The sequence below is a fragment of the Magnolia sinica genome, chromosome 18 (genome assembly GCF_029962835.1).
Source record: "Magnolia sinica isolate HGM2019 chromosome 18, MsV1, whole genome shotgun sequence".
In the NCBI taxonomy this organism is placed as follows: Eukaryota; Viridiplantae; Streptophyta; class Magnoliopsida; order Magnoliales; family Magnoliaceae; genus Magnolia; species Magnolia sinica.
Window position 1 is genome coordinate 5,596,846 of NC_080590.1, and position 18,572 is coordinate 5,615,417.

At 42.7% G+C, this 18,572-nt stretch overlaps 2 protein-coding genes across 3 annotated transcripts; one reads left to right on the forward strand and one right to left on the reverse strand.

Annotated features, from left to right (window-relative positions):
• The first annotated feature begins 838 nt into the window (after positions 1-838).
• On the forward strand, positions 839-14,789 carry LOC131232934 (replication factor C subunit 3-like). Of its 2 annotated transcripts, none has more exons than XM_058229471.1 (11): positions 839-1,744; positions 3,064-3,174; positions 3,255-3,287; positions 3,363-3,522; positions 3,607-3,785; positions 4,311-4,447; positions 12,369-12,464; positions 13,059-13,128; positions 13,211-13,288; positions 13,436-13,502; positions 14,577-14,789. In XM_058229471.1, the coding sequence occupies exons 1-11, from the start codon at positions 1,013-1,015 to the stop codon at positions 14,582-14,584; spliced, it is 1,671 nt and encodes a 556-aa protein (XP_058085454.1). In that variant the 5' UTR covers positions 839-1,012; the 3' UTR covers positions 14,585-14,789. The 2 variants fall into 2 exon arrangements, with proteins under 2 accessions (XP_058085454.1, XP_058085453.1); XM_058229470.1 differs by lacking the exon at positions 14,577-14,789 and adding an exon at positions 13,855-14,310 and having other exon boundaries at positions 842-1,744.
• Positions 14,790-15,551: 762 nt separating this feature from the next.
• On the reverse strand, positions 15,552-17,229 carry LOC131233719 (RING-H2 finger protein ATL29-like). Its single transcript, XM_058230504.1, has one exon. The coding sequence runs from the start codon at positions 16,791-16,793 to the stop codon at positions 16,071-16,073; it is 723 nt and encodes a 240-aa protein (XP_058086487.1). The 5' UTR covers positions 16,794-17,229; the 3' UTR covers positions 15,552-16,070.
• Between the last annotated feature and the right edge of the window lie 1,343 nt (positions 17,230-18,572).

Here is an 18,572-nt window from a genome sequence, read left to right on the forward strand (position 1 = left end):
ATCGTCCATCATGCGAGCGCCTTGGATGTGGGTACTGATTGTTAAAAGACATACCATCCTTAAAAATATAACCGTTGGGCTAAAAAATGGTTTAAATATTATTATGCAGGATGTCTTAAATGATCTAAATGGAATTTGTTTTCTTGGTTCTTTCAACAAGATGTAGCATATACCGACATCTATTCTTCTTTGTACGTAGCATTCGTGAAATATTTAATTAAAGAGATTGTGTGACAAAAGCTTCAGAGAGCCATCAACCTTAATGATTATATGACATTTACCCTGTACATATATTACATTAGCTTATTGATTAAGTGGATTAGGGACTAGAGCCGGTCAAAACAAGGGATACGATTGTTGATCCAAACCTCTCTCCTTCATCTCTGATTCCCCTCTTTGCTTAAAGCAAGCGCACGCACCAATTAAAAACCTTTGATCATTTAACTATTTTACTGGGCCCGCACTCTTTTTGAAGGTCCAAAGCCTTTTCGGACCATGGTGAATCACCGTCTAGGCTCAGGGGATTAGGGCCATAGCCAATCCCACCTAAGCTCACTGCCACCCTAGTAAGGAGGGTACCGGATCAGGTGTTACCCTTAACGTGTGGGGCCAACCTTGATGAATTTGAGTAAACAAAACCCGTTCAAAAGAACTGATTTTAGTTCTACGATTTACTTAAAGCGAGTCCCCATATTTGGACGGTTTGATTTGAATAATTCTATTCCAAGTGTACAGCATCAGAGTGCATGCATATCAAGTGTCACACTCTGTCAGAGTATCAAATAACCCGAGACGGTCCCATTGACATCCCTGGTTCAGCCCCAGGCGCGGGAAAAACATCTCCTTTTCGCTGTCTCCTGTCTTCAACACAAACACACACCGCTTCCCATCGAAGTAATCGCCTTCCCTTGGAATCGTCACCCTCGACCAACATCAACATGACTCATCGCCATCAAAATCTCCTCCCATTTTTTTCATCTCTCAATCCCTTGCAGAGAAACTCAGCCCCGCCATGTCGAGTCGAATCCCTCACCCTTCCTCACTACCTGATATCTCCAAAACCAAACGCTCCTTCCCATGTAACAGCTCCACATACTCCTCTTCCTCTTCCTATTATCTTTGGTTCCTTCCCAAGTTCCGAAAGAGCTCGAAGAACTTGGAGCTCACCGAAGAGAGCCTCAGCGAGCACAACCTACGGCAGGCGAAGAAGATTTCCACCACCAGCCCCTACTACAAAGGCCTCACTGATTCTCAGCTCTACATCAACCGCATTCGCAAGGGCGCCCTCAGCCCTAGCCGCGAGAGCCATGCGACTCGAGCGACTGCCACCAGCTCCATCTCGACCGCCTTAGTCAAGCTGGGCACTGTCTGTTTTAAAGGGAGGGGATCTCCCAACGCTGCCCAGGATGCTGATGATGCCCTTCCTCCTCGTCCGCTGCCGCTTCACATGTCTTCTCCTCCGAAGGTCGTGGATTCTAGGGTTTCCAGGGCTATGGTGCAGACCGAGATTGTGAATTCTATGGTTTTGGAGGAGATCGAGGCAAAGGGAAAGGTTAGACCGGTCGATTGGAAGCCCTTGAGGAAGAGAGTTTCAATTGTACCGCCGAAGGGAAGTGGCGGCCATGTCCAAGGTTTGCAGAAGGAATTGACTGTGGAGAAGTTCACTTGGGCAAACAAGTACCGACCTATGACTCTTAAGAAATTCATCTGCAACAGAGATAAGGCAGAGTTACTTCAGAACATGGTGAGTTGAATTTATATCACTTGTTGCTTTTCTAAATCCTGGGCTTATGATCGTCTTGATTCCCCTTGCAGTATTTTTTCTATAACCATCTATTTGTAGAACATCCGTCAAAAGGTTATGATCTTCTGATCTGGGAGAATTTTGGGGTGATGGTCCATCCATAGTGGACCACCTTCCATCAACAGTCTGGATCAGTAAGCTGTTGCCCCAGTTGTATGACTATGGACAGGGGTATTGTGTGTCCTGCAGTGCAGGATCAGATAACTGTTCACGTCGAGGATCTCATGTTTGTATCCATAGTTCCGAGTCAAAGCTCGGATCAGGGCTTATGAGCCACAGAGCATTGATCGAATATAAGTTCAATGTATAGATCCTTGCCACCACACTTGGCCATCCAACCAGACTGTCAACAATTGTACCATTGCTTAAAGAATGATTAGATCAGATGATATCAAACTCTCAATATGCAGAATCATCCTGTAGTGTTCATAAAATTCTGAAAATTTTGTTAAAGTTTTCTATTACAAAAACCTGGTTTTGGTTATTGATGAAACAAAGGGTATACTTCCGCACTTCTATGGTATATCTGGGTGTACTATCATAGTGAATTGCAATTATTAGTCTAATAGAGTGTAAGTAATCAAATTGTAGTCTCTTTCCCTAGCATTCTTATTGAGGGTCTGGTCTCCACACTGTGGTTGGTTACTTTCAAGCTGGACTAGAACAAATGTAACTGTAATTTGTGGGTTAGTTCCTCATTATGAATACTAGGAAACATCATTAACGTCCATCTTTTCTTCTTGATTGAAACATCATTTACTTGGTCTTTTCCTCTTGATTTTCACTGAATTATCGAAATTCAATTCATTCGTGCATCCAAATGCAACGTAATTTGAGGGTTAGTTCCGCATTATGAATACTAGGAAACACCATTAACTTCCGTCTTTTCGTCTTGATTGAAACATCATTAACTTCCGTCTTTTCCTCTTGATTTTCACTGAATTATCGCAATTCAATTCACTTGTGCATCCAAATGCATCGTAATTTGAGGGTTAGCTCCTCGTTATGAATACTAGGAAACATCATTTACTTCCATCTTTTCTACTTGATTGAACAATCATTTACTTGGTCTTTTCCTCTTGATTTTCAATGAATTATCGCGATTCAATTCACTTGTGCATCCAAATGCAACCTTAGCAATTTTCCATTTGAAATATTATATGATGATGAAATAGGCAATGATATTTATGTATTTCTTCCCTCTGCAGCTGCAAGCAATTTAAATACATCTGTATTCTTGTTTTTTATGAGGTATTCAGGTGGCCGAGGGAGAATGCAGCCATCTCATATTTGAAGGTTGTCCAGGAGTGGGGAAGAAAACCATGATTTGGGCTTTCCTAAGAGAAGCTTTTGGACCCAATAAGTTGGAGGTAACAACAAAAACTACAAAACAAATGTTGATACTCTTGTATATGAGTTGCTAACGACTTCCTGAAATTCTCTTCTACAGACAAGAGAGGAGTTGAAGAAATTTGAGTTAAAGGTATCTCTTGGAATTTAGGTTGATACTGTTCTTTCTATGTTCAGAGTTTGAGAACTGTTAGCCATCTTATTCCAGGGAGAAGCTGAGGCCAGCATTGAAGTAAATGTTAGAATATCTTCTAAACATGTCGAGATCAATCTGTCGGAATTGCGTGGGCATGAGAAGCATGTCATAGTTTCGTTGATAGAAGAATCAAATGTGACAACCACAGAATGCGATCACACTAACTGTCGAGGCATGTTTCATCTACCAGTGATTTGATCCGTCCAGACCAAACTTGTCATCTAAGTTCTAAGTTTTTCTATTGGTATTTTTGCAGTGATTGTTCTTTACCAGGCAGACAGGCTCTCCACAGATGCCCAACATTATATCCGTTGGATTATGGAGCGATATAAGGGCTGTAATAAGATCTTATTTTGCTGCTCCGATATCTCCAGGCTTCAGCCCATTAGACCTATTTGCACACACATTCACCTTTTACCACCTTCAAAAGAGGAGGTGATTTCATGGAATTACTAGAACATTTTATGGTTTTAATCTCTATGGCTTTTGACATATAAACCTCTGCCTTTTAGCCTATACCCAAATACACCCCCGGCCTTCTATGTATTCCTAATTAAACCCCATATCTTTTCAAACGTTAGTAAAAAAATCCCTGTTGTCAATGAACCATGCGCATTACACTTTTACCACAACTGTTTCCAACTCATTATGCGTGTTTACAACTGTTACCTACTCCCTTTGCGAGTGCCACAATGTGTGAAGCTGTACACATGCACATGCAGGCACATGTGTAAATATGAATCCCTCCACACGGTTGGACATAATCTGTAAAATGGTGGAGATACTACTGAGGGTTGTATTTTACCATCGTTTGGAAATGTAGGGGTTTGTTTTGGAAGACTTAAAAGGTAAGAGGGATTTGAGTCTAGGCCAAAAGGCAGGGGTTTATATGTCAAAAGCCCTATTAATCTATTTGGGTTCTTTGGGATATATATAAACTTTGGCAGTCCTACTCTGTAGATTGTTGAAGTCTTGGAGTACATTGCCGAGCAAGAAGGTGTAGAATTGCCTCATCATCTAGCGGAGAGAATTGCAGAGAACTCCAAACAGAACCTCAGGCAGGCAATTCGGTCATTTGAAGCCACCCGGCAGTTAGAGTAAGTGAATATAGTGATTAACTGTGGCTATATTATTATATATATTTTTTGACCTATTTGTCTTATTTGTTGATATGGAAGTCAATCTTTTCGTTTTCAAGGGAGTCCAATGTAATATTATTGATGTAATGGGAGATAACTAGATGCTGAAGATGGATTGAGTGAAGGAGTCTGCGGAGGATCGAGCAGAGGAGTGCGCGGAGGATTGAGCAGAATCGTGTCTGAACCGGAGATAGAGTGAGGCGAGTGGTGTTCGGTCAAAAGGAACGGAGGGGACGAAGAAGGTATCAGAGAAGTCAGAGACAATACAACCGGCTCAAAACAGTCCATTCCCAGCAACGATCGACTGACGGAATATGGCACCCGGCTAGAAAAATGAAAAAAGGGAAGTCGAAAGAACTTTACAGAAAGGGGAAAGATGTTGCAAGCTATCCAACCCTATTTGTGAAAGGATTTCCAGAAGGGTGGTTACCCATAAATTTCTCAAGAGTTTTCGGCCATGCTAGTGCAGTCATGGATGTGGTTAGACCAAGGGCCATATACAATGGAACATACAGGGGCTTTGCTTTAGTGAGAATGAGTTCAGAGGAAGAACTGTCTATGGTAGTTCGAATGCTTCATGGCGAAAGCTTCAGGGGAGTAAAGCTTTTCATCCAATAGGCGAGGTTTGGACCGGAACTCAAGCAAACATAAGGGGGCCAAAATCAACAACATTATCCGGAACCTGTCAGCCATTGGAGTCAGATCCATCGACAGGAAGGCCCATCGTTCAAAGAGGTGCTTCTTCAATCTATGGAGAGAATGGACGGGTATACCAGCCTGCCTAGTGGAGACAGTCAAATGAAGGAGATGAGTAAAGATAAAGATTTGGAGATGGCTAGGACGGGGTCGAATCTGGTCATTTGCATAAATCATTCATGGTTAGAGAAATCCAAGAAGGACTTGCAGGATACAGTGGTGGCAATCGCTAGAGAAGGAGCTTCGATTCCCCAGGTGAGGTCCTGGATTGACGAATGTTGCAGACTACAACTCGAACAATTCTCCATCAAACCCATTGGATACAACCACCTTTGGATCAAGGTGAGTCCAGGAGTCAATCCGGATATTCTCATCTGGGCAGGAGCGCTACACAAGGAGGGCCCGGTTACTCGAATACAGAGATGGGACGAATTTTCCCTTTTTGGTATGGAAGACGTCTGGGTCCTTATATGGTCAGTTCCCCTTGAACTATGGTATGAAGAGTTTTTCCTATCAGTGGCAGCCAACCTAGGGCAATTCATTGAACTGGATACAAAAACAAAGTTAGGTGAAGAGATGGGTGTCATTAGAGCAAGGATTAGGAGGAAGAAAGGAAAGATATTCTCGGCCCACATCCAGGTGCAAATTGAAGACAGGACCCTTTCTTTGCCAGTCCAAAGAGAGATGATAGATGACCCCATTCCTCGTTGGGGTGACCTCTGGAGGACTAGGGGGCTTCTTCCTTATTCGAAGATGGTCCCAGTAGCTATGGATGTAGCTGCAGGAGCACAAAGACCAAATGTTGTTGGAGTACCGATGGATTTGCACCGTAATCCCATTGCTACAGCTGATCACAGTTGCAATGCGATTAGAGAGGTTTCGGATCGAGCGATCCGTGGCCTTGGGAACAAAGATTGAGAGACACGTGCTCCCATAGACAGACATCGTGTGATGTGCGGCTATGAATTCGGCAATTGGGCAACACGTGCTCTCGAAGATTGCTATCGTGAGACGTGTGGAGTCAGGAATTGCGAATGAGTGACACGTGTTGCGGAAGATAGAAATCATGAGTCATGTGGGAAAGATAGTGGTGATAGAGGTACGCGCGATGAGGTTTTTCTCACGCGATGTGATTGGGTGACACATGCTATCGAAGATAGCTATCGAGCGATGTGCGGGAGTGATTCTGGCGAACGGGCGACACATGTTGCAGAGAACATCTATTGAGCGACGCGTGGATTCGGGAACTACGATCGGGTGACACATGTTTCCAAACACAGCGTTAGTGAGCCACGCAGGAATGATCCGGGTGATCGAGACACGAGCGACGTTGCTCCACTCATGCGACTGGATGAGATCCAGCCACATCTTAACTTCGAGGAGATCCCGAGTGAATCCACTTGTAATCAGCTATCTCCAGATCTCGAAAGAGAAGATTATCGATCCCATGGCCACACGGATGGTCAAGATTCAAGCCCGACTCCAAAGCCTGTCAAACAACCATTTACTCCAAAAGCTTAAGTTGTCAAAGTGTGGTGTATCAATGTATATCAAGGGACTTTATCACTTCAACACCCCCCCGCACATGCGGGAACTCTGCACGGGAACATATTGACGACGGTGGAGGGACACTCACACCATAAATAGGCCAGGCTTAATTTCCCGGTCCCTGGGCCGGACTTGATTTTCCTGACCCCCCGTGGGAGAATAATATATTAGCGAGGCATATTTACTGCTCTCGAGATTCGAACATAGGACCTTCCGCTCTGATACCATGTCAAACAACCATTTACTCCAAAAGCTTAACTTGTCAGAGTGTGGTGTATCAATGTATATCAAGGGACTTTATCACTTCAACAAAGCCATGCGAGGGAACCGAACTGTCAGTTACAGATCTGCCTGTGCGGGACGCGTGGCATGGTGGGTGAAGGTGAAGATGAAGATGGCTCGAGGGAGGTTCCGGAATCCCAGTTGTCGAGGGAGGTTTGGGACTCTTTTCTTGGATCGGATGGAGATTCCCGAGCCCATGAGATTGCTCCGGATATAAACACTTCTCTATGTGTTGACTCTTCGTTCGAACGTAGTCTACGGTCAATAATCAGGGGAGCGATTATGGAGGTCGAGGAGGCAGCAGAGACTGTTGGAGTAGAATGTTCTTCCCCGACTCCTCCTCAGATGATATGGAAGATCACTCCCCCATCTTGGTCGGGTCCTATCCTCGATTTTGGAGATGATCGTTTGGTCATATTTGAGACGATCTCCATTGCGCAGGAAGGAGTAGATGCATCAGACTTCGACAAACACTCTTGGAACTCAGATTATCAGGATACTCACAGTGATCCGCTATCCTCCCCTCTTTCCCCCAGAAGTGTGATATGAGAGCAGGCCCTTATTTCTCTATTTCATGAAGATGGTGGTGAAGACATAATCGAAGTAGAGCCACTGCAAGCGAGGATGGGAAGAGAAGAAGAGGGGGAGGATGTCCATAGGGCAAAGTTGATTGAACGATTCAGAAAAATAAATGGATCAGAGACGCCATTGGCCACGTAGGTAAATCATTAGGATTATTGTTTGGAGATTGTCCGGAAGATTACATAGCCCTTTTTCGGTGTGTGGAAACTTGTGGCCGTTTGCTGTCAGCAACAAGATCACCGAGAAGCCGCTCATCCAGATCGATCAGCAATAGGGAGGTACACAGCCCCTCATCAAGACTCAATTTTGCTATTGGACATAAGGCAGGATTAAGAAGATCAAGAAATTGGGGCAGCGCAGTTTCCTTATGAAGATCCTTTCTTGGAATGTAGAAAAGGAGGCTTTTCAAAGACACCATTGGGAGAAACAATCTAGATGTTATCAGCTTTCAGGAAACTAAGGTGCAAAAGTTTGCTGATGATCTGATGGGATCTCTATGGAAGGCTAAAGATGCAAAGCGGGTAGTGTTAGATGTGAAGGGTAGTGCAGGAGGCATTTTAGTGGCATGGAAATCGTCGTTATGGTCTCTCGAAGATAGTTGGCAAGGTGATTTCTCAGTGTCGATTATTCTCCAACACAACGTCTGATTTTCGTTGCCTCTTTATTGCTGTGTATGGCCCCAATTTGGAAGGCAACAGAGTCGACTTATGGGCCGAGATGAATAGCACTAGACTTAAATTCAAGGGCCCTTGGTGTATAGGCGGAGACTTCAACATAATAAAATTCGCTAAAGACAGATCCCATATCAGTAAGGTCACCACAACAATGTGAAGCTTCTCCTCTTGGATTGAAGATCAGGAGTTGGTGGATCTCCCTTTGTTAGGTTCCAGATTTACATGGTCAAATGGGAGGACAAATCCGACTCTTTCTAGATTGGATTGATTCCTTGTATCAAATGATTGGACCGAGGTTTTTCCTTATGTTTCCCAATCTGCTCTTCCTAGAACTACATCTAATCACTGCCCGATTCTCCTTCAAGTACAAGACCAAAATTGGGGACCGAAACCCTTCAGGTTCGAATCCTATTGGCTGAAGATCAAAGGCTTCCCGCAACAAATAATAGATTGGTGGAAGAGTTTTGAAGTAGAAGGATATGCAGGTTATAGGCTGACTTGCAAATTCAGATTTTTGAAAGAAAAATTGAAGCAGTGGAAAGTAACCGATCAAGACATAAGGGGGAGGGAAACAGAAGCGATCCTGAAGGAGCTCTAGGCGATAGATGTGAAAGTGGAAGAAGGATCTATGACAACAGACCAATTACCCAGGAGGGTTCAACTGATCCAAGACCTTTCAGCTAGGGTGGCAGAAGACGAAATTTTTTGGAAGCAATGTTCGCGGTCTAAGTGGATCAAAGAGAGCGATAAAAACACTAAATTCCTCCACAATGTAGCTAGTGCTCTAGTCAGATGTGATAGAATTGACAGTATCGTTGTGAATGACATCTGCATTGAAGATAAAGATCAAATAGAGACAGAAGCTATCTCCTTTTTCAGCAATCTTCTTCAGGGAGAAGATTGGGTTAGGCCCGGGTTGGACTTTCTCCATTTTGATAGGCTGGCGGAAGATGAAGCTATAGCTCTTGAGGTTCCCTTCACGTCGGAAGAAGCGAAGCTAGCGATAGAAGCCTTGGGTGGATACAAGGCCCCTGGGCCAGATGGATTTCCGATCATCTTCTTCCAAACGTTCTGGGATGTCATTCAGGGGGACGTTATGGATTTCTTTTATGAATTTCATGCTAGAGGGCATTTGTCGGAAGTCCTTGGGGCATCCTTTATTGCATTGATTCCAAAGACCACGAGGGCAGAAAGTTTTAAAGATTATAGACCGATAAGCTTAATTGGTGGGCCGTACAAGATTCTAGCAAAGGTTATGGCGACTCGATTAAAGAATGTGATTGGGAAGGTCATTTCAGGTAATCAAAGTGTGTTCATCCTTGGTAGACAAATCACTGATTGTGCATTGATAGCTTATGAATGCTTACACTCCAGATTCAGATCTAAATCAAAGGGTATATTATTCAAACTTGACATTGAAAAGGCTTATGACCATGTGGATTGGGGATTTCTTTAGTATATGCTATTGCGCATGGGTTTTGATGAGAAATGGAAAGGATGGATAGGAGAGTGCATCAATTCCACTCACTTTTCTGTATTATTAAATGGATCTCCAAAAGGTTTCTTCAGAAGCTCTAGGGGGCTTCGTTAAGGAGATCCTCTGCCTCCTTTTCTTTTCCTCATCGTCGGGGAGGCTCTGTCCAGAATGTTGTCCAAAGGTCAAGAAGAAGGTATTTTAGAAGGCTTCAGGATAAAGGGATTCGATACCCCGATCACACATTCAGTTTGTAGATGATACGTTGCTCCTCAGTGTCGCATGTCAGGAGAAGGTGAGCAATTTGCGTACTAAGATTTGTTGTTATGAGGCAGTCTCTGGGTTGAGAGTTAACATGTTAAAGTCCAAGATGTTTGGGGTGAATCTAGAGAAAGAAGAAATCAGGAAATATGTGGACTTGTTTGACTGCTCTGTAGGCAGATTCCCAATTTCTTTTGTTGGTCTTCCATTGTGTTTAGGCAAGCCTCCTTTATCTTTATGGGATAAGGTCATAGACAGATTTGACAAGTACCTTGCTAGGTGGAAATGCAGATATCTATCGCTTGGGGGTCGCTTAACTCTCATAAAGGTGGCTCTTTCGAATTTACCGTTATATTTCATGTCTCTATTTAAGTGTCCAGTTTCGGTGTTGGCTACTCTAGAGAAACTAAGACACAACTTTCTATGGCATGAGAAGGAAGAGAAAAAGAAAATCCACTTGGTCGAATGGAAGGAGGTGTGCAAATATATTCAATGGGGGAGATTATGAATCGGGCCCTTTTAGGGAAGTGGATCTGGAGGTTAGGGACTGAAAGCAGGAGCCTTTGGAATAAGCTAATCAAAGCTAAGTATGGCATTTCCGAAGGAGGGTGGTGGACAAAAGACTCATCTTCTTATAGCCCTTTAGCCCTTTGGAGGGATGTCCTAACCTTGAAAAAGGAGGTTCTCAAAGGATTGGTTTTAATATTGGAAGAGGAGATAAAGTTCGATTCTGGGAAGATTCATGATTGGGTGATAGAGCTTTGAAAGAAGAATTTCCTAATATTTATTGCATAGTTTCAAACCCAACCTCTTCAGTAGCTAGCTGTTTCACCCTCCGTGGGGGAGTGTTGGTTTGGGATGTGCAGTGCAGAAGAAATCTCCATGATTGGGAGATTGCAGAGTATGTGGCCCTTCTTGACCGGATATCCAGAAGCAAGCCGAATCATCTCAGTTCAGACACCTTGGTATGGAAGATTGATAAAACCGGTACATTCTCAGTCAAGTCTTTATACAAATCCTTGGCCAGTTCCTCTCTCCCCAAAGTTGAAGTCATGACTAACCATATTTGGAGCTATTCGGTTCCCCCTAAGATAGTTTCATTTGGATGGCTAGTTGGGAAAAGCAAGGTTCTTACAGTGAATTTGAGAAAAAAAGGGTTGAATCTAGTAAATGTGTGCTCTTGTTGTATGGCGGATGAAGAGACCGTCGATCATTTATTTGTCCACTGTCCCTTCATCTATCAAATTTGGACAGAAATGTTGAGGCTCTTTGGAATCAGGTGGGCTTTTCCCGAGTCTGCAGGATGTCTCCTAAAGGCATGGCATGGGGTCAGATTAGGTAAGCAAAGACAGGTTTGGAGAATAGCTCTCATAGCTGTTTGGTGGTTCGTCTGGGAAGAAAGAAATGGGAGATGTTTCAGGGATAATTCCAATTCAGCGAAAGATACGATGTGCAAAGTTAAACGGTTGATTATAGAATGGGTTTCTAATGTAGATAGGCTCAAAGGATGTAATCTCCTCTTTATTGGAGTTTAGGCGGTTCGCTTTCTCAGCGGCCCCGCTCCTTCTGTACTTTTTTGCTCTTTTTTAATACAATGCAGTGATCTTTCCAAAAAAAAAAACCGTGGCTATATACTTGTATACTAACGGAGTGCTCAGGACTCCTCATAAATCAGATATTATCCCTCAAAATTGGAATACAGGTTTAGATTATTCATTCAAACTCATGATGAATTAATTATCAAATCGTTCAAAAGACCCTCTTTACTGCATGTTCCAGTATCGTGAATGCTTGAAACCTGCCTGCTTTATTTAAAGGTACAAATATGGCAAGGGGCCTATAACAAACTTTTCCCTCCAGAAGGTCCCTTATTTTTCTTTCTATTTTTAAGTCTCTGATGGTGTGTAGCGAACTCACCCGAAAGTCCCATTATGCCACTGCTGTTAACTTGGTCATTTTCTTCAACGTTTTTTAACTCTTTGAATGGATGATGACAAAAATATGAAAATACAATGATGGATTTGAATTGGTCAATGTACAAGAATGTAACCTTTAGATCTACCAAAATACCCTCATCAGTTTGGTAAGTGTTTAATGATTTAATCCTTTTATGCACATTATACTGACACTGGCCAAAGACATTTGTTTTTCCATTCGATTGATAGGCATTTTGAACCTTTTCTGAACGATAAATGTAAATCTTTCATTAGCTACTATCACAATAGTTATGATGCTTTTAATATAGCATTATGTTATGGACTTTGAGCATTTTGTAGTTGATAACATGTAAGAAGAAAGAAACACTGACATTTTATTTTTCACCTTTATCTGTTTTGGTGTATGCTTGTGTAACTTGATGCAGTTATCCATTTAAAGAAGACCAGGTAATATGGACCGGATGGGAGGAGGATATTGCCAACATTGCTAAAAATATTATTGACGAGCAAAGCCCAAAGCAGTAAGAACTTTCTTTACATTACATGCTGTAATTATTGGCTCTGAAGAAGCCCTTTTAAAATTGGCTTCTGTAGATTCTGTACCAGTTGATACAAACTATTTTCTTAGCTGGGTAGATTGAGAGCTTATGCTTTAAGATAGTTCATGATACCTTGCACAGCATATATTATTTTTAAATGGAACTGTGTGAAATGCGATGGCTACTCAAACTAGGATTCTGAATCCAAGTTCTCCCCGAGTGCTAATATGGCATGTGAGTGAGATATGGTTCATCTGGTGGGCCTCACCCAGCATGTACAGTTATAAGATGGGCCAAATACGCATGAGAAAAAATGGACAGTTAAAAATTGAGCAACTTGCCATATTTGACACAAATGTGTGACATACCTCATGGCTGGACAGCCTCATTTTTGGGCATGCCACTTACACTGTAGGCTGACCAGAGAATAGGATTTAGAATCCTACTCTTGTGAGTAGCCATAGAAGGGCTTGTTGAGCTATTCGTCTGCAACAGTAAGCATGTCTTGGGTTGGATTCCTCACTCTGTCATACCAAACCAGGAAAAAAGAATACCATGTTAATTTATTCTCCACAGGCTATACATTATTCGTGGCAAGCTTCAGAATCTTATTGAGCACAATGTTTCACCTGAGTTTATATTCAGTGTAAGCTTCCTTCCCTGAAGTTGGTGTGGTTGTTATTGTTTTGTAAATTCTGCAATTTCAGTTCACATTTTCTTAACCACAGACTTTGGTTGGAGAATTGAAGAAGCGTTTGGATGACCACCTCCATCCCAAAATCGATTCCTTATATCTGGAATATAATGTGAGTTCAAAGGTTTCCTTTCTTAACTTGGTTTTCTTTGATAACACCACCACTTAACAGGTTTTTCTTTTTTCATTTTTTGGTATTCAGCGGGATAATGTGTTTCCCTTGGATGGTGATAACTCTTTAGTGTTGTGCTGTCAACAGGAAGAATCGGGTAGGAGGAATACTGATGCTGCGAGAAAGAATGTTCATCATTTCATGAGGATTGAAGGTAATCATTGTGAATGCTTGTGTGACGAATCTTTCTTCCTTGGTTTAGGTTATGATTGGAAGAAACTTGTGAAATTAGGTGATCTGAGTTTTTTTCACTCCCCAAATTTTTTATATATATATATATATATATATATATATATATATATATATATATATATATATATATTTCAAGTAACAAAATGTTATCTTGGGGGCATGAAAAGAAGAAAACAGATAAACTGTCCTTTCGGGTTTCATTTTTGTGCTGCCTGATTGGTGGGGTCAAAACGTTAAGTTGATTTAGGGTACTTACAAAAGCTACCTGATTTGTCTAAGCAAACGTGAACAGTCCATGTCTTTTTCCTTGGCAGAATTTACAGCGAAGTTCATGAGCTTCTATAAGCCCTGCGTGGAGAAGAACAGTGGAGGACTGGATGATTTTGAAAGTTAGGGAGGTATTACCAAGTATGACAATGCTTGGTATATAGATGTACAGAAACACAGTAAATGCATTGGAAGAGTGTCACATGAGATCCATGTATTCTATGGTTTGATGGTGCAACTTGTGTACATGTATCATTTACATTGTTGGCCGTTAGGAGACTATTTTTCTTTTTCTTTTTCCATTCTCATTTAGATATGCAATGAAATTTTGCCTTGGGGCCTGTTTGTTTTGCCCATTACCATAATAATGTAAAGAGAATGGGCAATGATTACAAATTACTTTACCTATCATTTAACAATCATTGCATTTAACTGCAATGGTGACAATTTTATATTGTTTGATTTATCTATATTAAAATCGTAACGATGACAATTTTATATTACTTCAATATCAAATCATCATAAAAATAAATTATTTTTGCTGTTAGGATTGAATTTTTTTTTTCATGATAATTACATGAAAAAGTGCAATGATTATAAATTACTTGTTTGCTGAATACATTTGCATTTGACCGACCATACCTATGTTTGACAGTGGTATAACAGTAATGATGATACACTTTACCATAGAAATGGGAAAAATAAACAGGCCCTTAGTTGCTCGGATATGTGTTGCAATTCATGGAAACAACGTTTCTACCATTTGCAGGTAATTGAGTTGAAGGTCTCGCTTTCCAAACCCGAGCACATCCGGCTCCTTTGAAATGTGCTATGGGAGAGGGGCTGATGCAGATTTTGAACATCCCTCTGCATGCAAATGAGTGACAGAACCACTGTCTTGACCGAACTTTGTTAGTGTGGTATACCTAATGAGGTACCCAAGACTACCTTACACTTCCAATGTTTATAAATAGAGAAGATGGGGGGGGGACCGTAACCTTGTTTTTCCAATATGACATTAGAGTCCTGGGTTCCCAATAGGATCTCTCTCTCTCTCTCTCTCTCTCTCTCTCTCTCTCTCTCTCTCCTCCTCCTCCCCACGACCTTGCGGACGATGTCTTTGCTGAAGAACTCGAGTTGCTAAACCAGCAGCCATTCATCGCTGGGGCAAAAGGCAGATCTGCCATACCCAGAAGGCAGTGTAGACAGTGGGTTCATCAGTGGCAGAAGGCAACTTGCACAGGTGACACTATACTGCCTCTTCCGTCTGCATGGAAGGCCACTCGTGCCGGCAGCACTCCATCTCTCTTGTCAGTGGTAGGAGGCCTGTTCGTGTGTTCAACAGCAGCAGAGGACTGTTTCAACTTGGCATTTTGATGCGTTCGGGCTAGCATTAACAGGACATTTACATCAGCCGCGATCTGTAGTCTAACAGAGATCAGTAGGAGACTGCTGAGATCGGTGGTGTATGGTAGTGAACAGTGACAACGGAACAACCTTTTCAGTGGTAATTCATCACCTTCTCCTTGGTGGCTTATGTATCAGTTGAGGTAGACACCGCCTCTTGGTTTTTTCATTTCGAATGTGAGTCTTCCATTTACGTCATGTTTGTGGTCATTCAAATCTAGTTGTGTTGTTAGCTTCTTTATTATTTATTATTATTATTATTATTACTAATTCGTACATCACGATGGTAAAAGTTGGATAGCCGCAGCTACTTTATGTGGTCGCAGTCCCTCATAATGTACTGGAGCGTGAGGCCATTTGTGCCGTCCATTTTGTGACCATTCTCCACCGCTGACAAACCCGAAAGTCTTGGAAGAGATCTCTTCTTAGGAAATGTATGTGAATTGAATCAATGTGGGTTGATTGAGAGACTGAATTTCATCATTTGGGTTTTCTAGCGCGATCAACGTTCTTCCGCATGTTCAGGAAAATTGCAGTTGTAAAAGCAGAGGCAGAAAAAAGGGCTGGGGATTTAACACTAGGAAGGATCTGTGTGCCAACTGTATACTGAGAATTGGTTTATAAACCTTCTCTACCATACGACCAGTGCACGTGCGACCATTCAATAAGTGGGCCACCTCTCTAATGGTCATTATCTGAAGTCATAACCCTCGAGAGCTATTAACGTAGAGCATTCTCATTTGACAAAATTAAAATTGAAAAACACTCAATTTCGAAGCATGAAAAAAAAAAAAACCCAATTAATAAATGAGAATTGAGAACTAGAGAAGATATTACAATTTCATCTGAATCTCCATCAGAGGACCCTTACAGTCCCAACCCTGGCATCCATATCAGCCAAAATAGCGGAGCTCCTCGACCCCATCGGACTCCGTCGTTCATCCGATAATCTAAACCTTCCATTCTCTTCCCTATGTACCAGTGAGTGCCCCGTCGAATGTGACCGTAGCAACTGCTCCACCACCAGCTCCACGTCATCACCGTCTCCCCTCCCATCTTCTTCTTTGGAAGAATTCTCATGCTGATGACTCTCTTCATCCCTTCCATCAGTTTCTGTCATGGGAATACTAACTTCTTCCGGCTTCTCATGTCTGTCAAGATCCCGTCGACAAATGGGGCATGTTGCCTGGGTCTCAAACCATAGATCGATGCACTCTGAATGGAACGCGTGGTTGCATCCTGTCAGCTGTCGCAGCACGTCGTCATCCGAGAATTCTGATAGGCAGACAGCACATTCCAGATTGGCGTTCCCATGGTGGAGATTCTTCAAAGAAGAGTAAGTGAAGGTGGGAAAGGAGGAGATGATGGAAGGGTCGAGGCCACGTGGGGAGGGCGGCGACGGGCGGAGGCTGGCCAGGTTTTCCATGATATAGCGGCAAAGGTAGATGGAGAAGAAGCCAAGGAGGAAGAAGACGAGGAGTATGAGGGTGAGGATGATGGGGAGAGACCGCCGGTCGTCCTCCGCCAATGGGTTGAAAGATTCAGGTGGGTGGTGGTTGACGGAATCCGTCGGTAGCATCGCCGGGATTGAGAGATGCTGCACGAGTGGCCGGATGGTGACAATTCCGGCATTGGGTTTTTACGTTTGCATAGCAGTGAAGAAAATTAGGAGAATGGCTATTGCTCTTTGTTTTCTAAAAAATACTAACACTTGTTTCGTCTTGTTGTTGGGGGAGGGCAAGGAATAGTTGATGCATGTCGGATTTCTGCACGTTGGCTGAAAACGTGGTGCCCGCTAGATGCGCGTTCGGATAATGACGTGGTGGGTCTGTTTGGGATTTGTGGTGGAGTGGTGACTGTTGAACTTGACCGGGCCCAGCTCTGGAAACTGGAAAGTGCATACCCGGAGAGAGAACCGATCGCCTACAAGTAACGGCACCACATTTGTAGGACCATACTCTCTTTCCTGCTCACTTGGTACTTGTCTAGAACATCGGCACCATGAAAGGTGTCGGACCCACCACGAAGATTACTTAGGAAAAAATATCAGAAATTTCCATTCATCATCAGGTGGGCCATACCTTTGTAATCAATGGAAAACCGACAGTACGACTTAACATAAAGGTGTGGCCCATCTATCAAGTGGAGCAGCTGATTTTCTAGCAGAATGATCTTTACTTGTGAAACCCACCGTTTCCATGGTATCGACGTCCTACACAAGTAGCATGTTATTGGGAGAGGCTGCATCTTACTTTTGCCTGTACGGGATCTATTCTCATATTCACGTTCGGGAATTATGCCATCTTCTGCGAGCGGGCTTTGCACGACTAACTCGGGTTCTGGTTATGAGTAGTGTGGCACATTCAGTAATCCAGGCCATTGGTTAACCCAGCTGTGGATGGATTATGTTTAAAACTATTGGACAATCCTAACCTTTCAATTTGTGGGCCATATACTGGCTGTGTTAGGAAGAGGAATACAGCCTCCATATTCAACCAAGAAATGGCACAAGATTGGTAGCTAGGATTTCAATCGGGGAGATTTTTGGGGGTCGTCAGCGACGTTGGATACAAAAGACCAATCGTCTGGATTGTTGAAATCGTGGGGCTCTGCTTGTCAGAACAAAATCCTCTACGAAGATAATATGATTCTTCGGGGTAGTTGGATCAACGGTTTTGATCACCAAGACGGTCGAGTTGATTTTGCGATCTATGACTGATCAGATGGGATTACATGTGGCAAGTGGGGAACCCATATAAAAGGCTGTTTCTGACGCCCGCTTACCACTTCATCAGATCTTCGACGGCCCTTTTGAATCTATGGTTAGTCTGATCTATCTGGTTAAGAGGTTGTATAAACATCCTATATCCTTCAATATTTTAATAATGTATTTGATTTTATTAAATTTGAATTTGACTGACGGTTTGTGCCAGATTTGTATAACATATAGTAGAGTCGTCCAAAGAGTGATCCACATCAGAAGATTACCTTGGGAGAAAACTAGGATGATCTATTCATCAGGCGGGCTACACCGTCCAAGTCATTATGACATCCGACTATCTACCGCAGTGTATTTGTGTGGCGCAAATCAGGAGATCTCCACTGGGGTGATCATGAAGTGGGCCCGATTTGACACATAAGTGATGATTAAATCAAATTGTCAAATGGCCCATCAGATGAGCAGACCGCCCAAATTGGCCCAGAGATCCTATAGGGTGGGGCCAACTGATGAGAAGCTTGGATTTTGTACACCTATACGGCTATACCTACCTTGCATGTTTGAATGGAGAGTACCAGAAATTTGATCTGATTGCCATCTCATTTGGATCGAAAACCAAATTTTAACGGTCCACATTCA

What these genes read in the sequence shown, in the direction of transcription:
- LOC131232934 (XM_058229470.1), top strand. Translation starts at nt 1,013, where the DNA reads ATGTCGAGTCGAATCCCTCACCCTTCCTCACTACCTGATATCTCCAAA. An exon ending in TGAAGAAATTTGAGTTAAAG is followed by an intron (nt 3,288 to 3,362) that starts GTATCTCTTGGA and finishes ATCTTATTCCAG; the next exon opens with GGAGAAGCTGAGGCCAGCAT. An exon ending in TACCACCTTCAAAAGAGGAG is followed by an intron (nt 3,786 to 4,310) that starts GTGATTTCATGG and finishes CCTACTCTGTAG; the next exon opens with ATTGTTGAAGTCTTGGAGTA.
- LOC131233719 (XM_058230504.1), bottom strand. Translation starts at nt 16,793, where the DNA reads ATGCTACCGACGGATTCCGTCAACCACCACCCACCTGAATCTTTCAAC.